The sequence below is a fragment of the Montipora foliosa genome, chromosome 6 (genome assembly GCF_036669935.1).
Source record: "Montipora foliosa isolate CH-2021 chromosome 6, ASM3666993v2, whole genome shotgun sequence".
Classification (NCBI taxonomy): domain Eukaryota; kingdom Metazoa; phylum Cnidaria; class Anthozoa; order Scleractinia; family Acroporidae; genus Montipora; species Montipora foliosa.
Genome location: NC_090874.1, coordinates 74,083,242 through 74,090,741, shown reverse-complemented (window position 1 = coordinate 74,090,741; position 7,500 = coordinate 74,083,242). Strand labels below are relative to the sequence as shown.

Sequence of the window (7,500 nt, the reverse complement as noted above, 5' to 3'; positions counted from 1 at the left end):
ATGAAATAAGCAAGGGATAACTTAAGCCCTTGCCTAAATTAATACAATGTACCTGATCGTTGTGTTGATAGAATGTTTGTACACACTGTCTTGACCCGGCATCCCAAACCTTCACAGTTTTGTCGCTGGAACTTAAGCAGAACAGAACAATACTGCTGACGACAGTGGTTTTCTTCAAGTTTCACTAAACTTCAAAAAGTAAAGGGCAATGCATTCAACGGAAACCCATGTAGATGAATATCCTGATTAAAAGAAAAACCTCAAACTATTAAAAGATGAGTGCACAATAGTGCAGGACAAACACGAAGGTGTCTGGACAATACTCATTTTGTTATAAAAACTTGATTGTATGGCTTCTAAGGAATGAACTTTGCAATTACATTGAAAATTAGTCCAATCAGGACCAGAAACTTGTCAGTCATAAATCATAATCAATTCTTCATAATAGAGAGAGGGAGGGGCTGGAGGGTGTTGTTTTCTCCTCAATCTCTCCCCCCTCCCCACACACTTCCATGATCCATACCAAAACCTAGCCCCCACCCCCCCCCCCTCCCCCCACTTTCAAAGGTATTCCGCTGCCCTTGAATACACATAATAACGTAACAGCAATGTCGTAGTAAGTACTATGTAAGTACTATGACATTACTGTTCAGCCTTAAAGGAAACCTCCACTCCAGTTTGATTTACAGAAATAATATCTACAGTTAAATTTGCTTGAAATTTTTTCAAAGAAGGTGTGGTACACAAATTAAATTAAATTAAATTCAGAATTGCAGATTTTTGTTTTCTGCTTTCCAGGGTACTGTCCCTGCCATCTTAAACAATTGAGATGTGTTACCGTTGTCCTTTCAGTAACTTATACACAAGTTCTTTGTGTCATAAAATACTTAAGATTTGGAAAGAACTCTTGGAAAAACCCACAGGCAAAAGAATGGAAAACATACAGTACCTTGAAACAAAGTGTGTGTTATCTGGACAAAAGGAAACACCAAGAACCCAGGAGCCATGACCAGAGAGAGTTCCTGCTAAGTTTGCATGTTGTCTGTTGGGAGAAAAGAACAAACGAACAAACAAACAACGCCATGAAACGAAAAAAAAAAAGACCGGTCATTCAAATCCAAACAATGTCAAACAGTTTATTTAGAGGTATCAACATTAACCAATTGGGAATTAATTTAGTTAATTTGATGGACTCCTCAAAATTTGAGGCAAATACAGGAAGCGGGAATGGTACACGTCATATATCTTGATGTGGTTATCATCAGAAGCTGTGATGAGCAGCTGTGAATCTGGCGAAAATGTAAGTGATCTGATAGGCATGGCATGACCTGTAGGGTAGAGTAAATACAAGGTCTTCTTAATATTATGTATAACTACACATACTGATAATATCCAAAACCTTCAATTTGGACTGGACTTGATTGAACAATACCTTACTATTTCCTGTCCTTGGCTTTCCTTGGACGAAAAGCTGACTAGAATAGACTAGACTTCAAATTAGACTGACATGACTTGACCAGATTACAACAGTTACTGTACTTGTAATTGCACTTTGTGATAATTGAAATCAAGTACAGTCCAAATAGGAGGCTTCGGAATGATGTATTAGACTAATCACTTTTGTGAACGCTTATGTTTTGTCATGTCTTTGACTGAAAGAGTGTTGTAGTCACCAGTGGTAAGTTTCCCAGGCCTAGTTTTGACCCACTACATCAAATGACCAACTTTTTCCTATTGAATGTCACATGAATTCTCATCAGTGAATAAAAGACCTGTAAGATCTAGACTTGTGCTGTAGTTTGTTTGACTTGCCAACAATAAATGTATACTGCACCACTGAAGTCGGAACATTTACAGATAATGAGCTCTGTTGAATGCACAGGGACAAACAATAACAACAAATCAATTGATCACCCTTTCTTACCCTCAAGAGTATGCAGTAGTTTTCCAGTTGTAAGGTCAAAAATATTAATAATTCCATCTATGGCACCACAAGCTATGTAATGACCATCTGGACTCTGAAATTTCAAAACACAACTCAACACTTATTACAATTTCAAGTTACAGTGCGACGCACCTTACCGTGGCCACCTAACAAGGTTTTTTAAAACTTATACGCCAATCAGGGTGAGTGAATTTGATTGACAGTCACCCGTCCTTGCAAAGTGTGCACAGGTGTAGTTGAGCATCATTGAATGGGTTGTTTGAATTGACGTACTTACACGTAATTGTCAAATGTGAAAGTTTGTTGGGGGGCCACGGTAAGGCGCGTCACACTGTAAGTACAACGATCACTTCTATCTTTTGTCTATAACCTGCATTTCAAATAATAATTATTATACTTGATGATACTTTATTTAACATCATGTCACCAAGGAGCTACACAACTCGTTTAAACGTGAACATGAAATCAAATCAGACTTTGGTTTTTGGGGAAAGGGGAAAACCAGAAGAAAAACCTCTTGGAGCAGAGTACAGAACCATCAGTCCTTTCATGGGAACTGTGACATGAGCCCAGGAAATTGACCTGCCCCCAATTGGGATGCCAGGCTTCATACAATGTAGCTCAGTTGGCAGAGAATTGCACCAGCATTGCAGAGGTCATGGGTTTGCATTCCGTTGAAACTGCCTGAAGTTCTGTAAAGTGACAATCGTTTAAATGTCCAGTTAAGAGCGAGGATCACTTCTACCTTTCGTCGATAACCTGCACTTCAAATGTACATTTCCTTCAAAAATCTTGAAAGAGCACTCAGCCACCAAAAAACAAAAGAATGCTTAACGTAGGTCTTTACTGCAATCCTTGGTAACTTCAGCACATTTACCAGCAGCTTTCTTAAGGATGGTGCCTAATTATTCAAAGGAATTTTTGCACAGTTTACTCAGAATATACAGGAGAAGCAGATCTTAACAAGACTTAGTGTTATTGAAATCCAAAAAGAAAATTGGGGGTAACCACACATTTCTCGAAGATAATTAATCAACAGTATTTGTAAAAAGCTTTAAAATACAAAGCAAACATTATGGCATTCTTTTCCAAATTGAAGCTTAATTAAATATCTGAAAAATGCATGGTAACCCTGATTTTCTTTTTGGATACAAAGAGCACATGCTAAGTCCTGCTTTCTGCTCATACTTTTGAACCACACAAAAATATCCGTGTATTAATAAGCACAACCCACAGTAATTCAGAGGATTTCGAGATGTACAGAAGGTACATGTATGTGCAATAACAATAGTAGGCACCATCGTTTAATAAGAACCCACTGACAGGGCAATGACAGGGTAAACTGGGACACTGTCTGCTACTACTACTTAATACTAGCTGCAGGGATGACCAACAATTATTTTAAGTTCTCCGAAAAGAATGTATTTAGGAAACACCAATAACTCAAAAATATTAAAATTAATTAAATTTTAATAGCTACATGTAACATGTAGGAGCAAATGATATCCACTAATAATTTATTGAGTATTAAACCAAAATGTTTTTTCCACAATTTCTTAGGTTCCACATCATTTACAATGTATCTTTACGTTAGAGACTGATACACACTAAGAATCTTAGGCCATACTCTCCTTCAACCTCGGGTACTAAAAGGTGTGGCCAATATTAATATTATTATTATTATTGAGTTTAATAATATTATTGTTGCAAGTTACTTCTTTTAGTGCAGGCTTCATGTATTTGTTCTGCTTTGATGTCAATGGACCCATTGAATTGATCATCATGTATAAGGACAGGCCAAACTGATTACTTGAGTTACAGTAAGTACTCTCCTGGAAACCCCCTCGACATAAGGTAATTAATATTTTGGTAAGGGCTGGTTTTCATCAGTCATATTTTAATTCTTAGAACCTTTCATTAAATAAGAGTCTGTGATTAAACACAAGTTTGTGCATCTGCACATGTTGTTTATTCTATGACTTGTGTTTGCATTGCTTGAAAAAACCAGGCTTAAAGTATATGCCATTAGCTACATTGCTTGATTTGTCTTCAGTAACTAACTACTCACATAGGCTATACTCATGGTGAATTTTCCTCTTGTATCCAAAGCACTTTCTTTCTTTCCACTTTCCACTCCTATTAAGTTAATTTTTCCTGCATGACTGCCTGTAGCAATGAACCTTGAATCTGGTGAAAATGCCACTGTCCATGTATCCACTGTTAACACCAGTAAAATGTTAGGCAGTAAATAATATGTGCATCATTTCATTGTTTCTTGCCTTAAAATAAACACATATAAAATAATGTGCCTATACAGCCACATGAAATTGAAACAAGGCAAAATGACAGAGTTTCACATCTGAGCATTCCAACCAACAGAGGTGAAAAATGCTATAAAATCAACGAAAAGTGAAAAGTAGCTGGTCATGATAGCGTAGTTGTAGAGCTTCTAAAGACAGATTTGGAAGAGAGAGCAAAGGAGTTGACAAAGTTGTTCAACAAAGTGAAAGAAGAGGGTGTAGCACCAAAAAGCTGGAGCAAAGGACTAATAGTAAAGTTACCCAAGAAGGGTAACTTACGTGAGTGTACAAACTGGAGGGGTATCACACTTTTACCAGTCATAAGTAAGATCTTTGGCAGAGTGTTGATAAGTAGAATTAAAAAAGGAGTTGACAACATCTTGAGGAAGGAACAAGCAGGGTTCCGAGAGAACAGAAGTACCATTGAACAGATTTTTACTCTCAGGAATATAATGGAGCAAGTCAATCAATGGAATGCAACTCTGTACACACATTTCATAGACTTTGAGAAAGCATTTGATTCTATACATCGCGAACGTCTATGGAACATCATGTCAATACATGGAATCCCAGAAGAGCTTATCAGTCTGATAAAAGCAATGTACAGCAACTTTGAATGCGCAGTCATGGAAGAAGGTGAAACAACAGAATGGTTTCAAGTTCAGTCTGGAGTAAAACAAGGGTGCACCATGTCAGGTTTTCTTTTCTTACTATCAATTGACTGGGTCATGAACAGAACTACAGAGGGTAGGAGAACTGGCATACGATGGAAGCTCACCTCGGCCTTAGAAGATCTTGACTTCGCAGACTACATTGCTTTATTGTCATCTAGATATGTTGACATAGAAGATAAGACCAGTAGGCTTGTCAATGAAGCTGCCAGAGTAGGACTTAAGATCAATGCGAAGAAGTCAAAAGTTATGCGAATAAATGCCACAAACGACCAAAGAATAAAAGTAAATGACGAGCAGGTAGATGACGTTGAGGAGTTTTTGTACGTAGGGGCACTGCTGGATAAAGAAGGCGGGGCGACCAAAGACATATAACAGAGACTAGTAAGTAAAGCCAGACAAACGTTCTACAGGTTGCGAAGAATTTGGGACTGTAGCGAAATTAGCAGGAAGACGAAAGTTCAATTGTTCAAAACAATTGTCAGAGCAGTTTTGATGTATGGCTGCGAAGCTTGGAAACTCACAAAAACAGAAGCAAAGAAGCTGGACGCTTTCCAATACAAATGCATGAAACGCATACTGAGAATAAGATGGCCACAGACCATCTCGCACCAACAAATCCAGGAGACCACAGGAGTGAACAGAACGAGTGATGAGATCAGACGCCGAAGATGGAATTGGATTGGGCATATATTGAGGAAGAACAGAGAGGAGCACTGTGTTACAGCATTGGAGTGGAGGCCAGAGGGGAGGAGGAGACCAGGTCGACCAAAAACAACATGGAGGAGAATGGTTGAAAACGAAAGACAAGTAGCTGGGTGGCAATCATGGACGACTGTCAGAGCTTTAGCAGCAAACCGAAGTGGATGGAAAGAGAATCTCAAAGCCTTATGTGCCTTATGGCACAAAGAGATATAGAGATAGAGATAGAGAAAATAATGTGCCATTATCAATTATCAATGGTCCTCCAGGGGTGAAAATTCCCTCAGTGTCAAATGGATATTAGCAGTAAAATTCATTCTTTCCTCCAGGTAAAATCTAGAGGCTGTTGTTCCTTTCTTCAGCGACGATGCAATTAACAAAAACCAAATCAGGCTCGCTTTTACTTCTATCTCAAAAGTTTTAAATCAGCAGATGAGATAGAGGTGCAAGCTTCTCCTTGCTTTTATTTGGGTAGCTCTACATGTAGATTCCTCCTTTTTCACATGCCCTCCATTCCACTTCCCTTGTAGTGCTTGCTACACATGCCATCATTATATGCATGGTTTTATGTTATTATGCCAAATCAACTGTGCAAAAATTATCAAATTGACTGACTTAGGTGTGTACCAATATTTAAAATTAAAATGGGATGAGAAGAAACCACCCCCTCCCCTCCCCCTCAAAAAAAAAATCCCAAGCAAAATACAGATTAAAATATAACCTAGCTTGTGGATACCTAATTGCTTTAAATATCAGTCCCCCTTAGTTTGTTAAATAACTTCTTTTAAAAATGATTTTAATCCTGACCAAGTTGAGACTTGGTCAGGATTAATCAAGGTGTAACTTAGTTAATAAAAGTATGCACCTGGTCCACAGTCAATGGCTTTCAGTTGCTTTCCAGTCTCTAAATCCCATATTCTGATATGACTGTCCAGTGAACTTGAAGCTGCAACTTTGTTTGTCATGGTTAAGGATTAAACACTTTAAATGTACTTTAATTTGTAACCCGCTGATTAGTAAGTTGGAATGTGCTTGCAAAGAATGGCAAGGAAAAACACAATCTGATGCAGCGTTGACTACAAGGTATTTTTTATAATGCCTTAAGCTTGACCACACCACTAGGAATGTACTTGGCCCAGTTTATGGAGTGTTAGATTAACATGAGAGAGGTCAAACTACCCATAGCTAAAAGGTAAAGCAAGATTAAGGGTTATTCAAGGGGCAGTGTCACATTATTTTAGTCAACTTTCGAAAGAAAAGAAAAACAAGACGATATAGCTAAATTTATAGTGGAAGTGCAATTAGCTATATCAAGCTACGTGCAGTTCACAGGCACCCCACTTTCAATAATCTAAAAGAAACAATTCAAACTTACAGTAACAGAAACATGATTAAGAACCCCAACCTGCAGGAGGTTGGCTATTCACAAAGTGTCACTGGTAGAGTTTAATGTAGGGCAACCAGAAACAAATCCAAACCAGAAGCTACATTTAGAACGGGATTTGAACCCAGGGCAATGGCATGCAAACTTATTTGCCCCAAAACCACTAGACCACACCAACATTATGGTTATTATTATTTTTGTTTGCCCTGTGTTGCACTCGGTCGATGTGAAAAAACAAACAAAATTGTTATGTCAAAGCTATATTACTGTAATTAACAAACAATAACTTTTTTCTTCTCAATGGTGGCTTATATGCTCCACGTCACTTACAGGAGCTCTGAATTAGAGGGGTGGCGAAACTGGTACCTCCAAAATTTTGGCCATCGCAAACTTTTCATCCAATCTTGAAATCTTGACTGCCTTTGCAAAGAGTCGCGAAGTCTCGTTCATATTGTATTTACTTCGGTGTGAAGTCTTGCATGTTGTGGTCTCAGTCTT

The 7,500-nt window shown here is 38.1% G+C and overlaps 1 protein-coding gene across 1 annotated transcript in view; it reads right to left on the bottom strand.

Moving 5' to 3' along the window:
• LOC138008420 (superkiller complex protein 8-like) overlaps positions 1-7,500 on the bottom strand; it is an 11,504-nt gene that overhangs the window by 1,250 nt on the left and 2,754 nt on the right. The window contains exons 5-10 of the mRNA XM_068855764.1: positions 6,484-6,570; positions 4,014-4,162; positions 1,925-2,018; positions 1,235-1,328; positions 950-1,042; positions 53-131 (exon numbers count right to left, since the gene is read on the bottom strand). Coding sequence (XP_068711865.1) covers positions 53-131; positions 950-1,042; positions 1,235-1,328; positions 1,925-2,018; positions 4,014-4,162; positions 6,484-6,570 — 596 coding nt within the window. The remainder of the gene's footprint in view (positions 1-52; positions 132-949; positions 1,043-1,234; positions 1,329-1,924; positions 2,019-4,013; positions 4,163-6,483; positions 6,571-7,500) is intronic.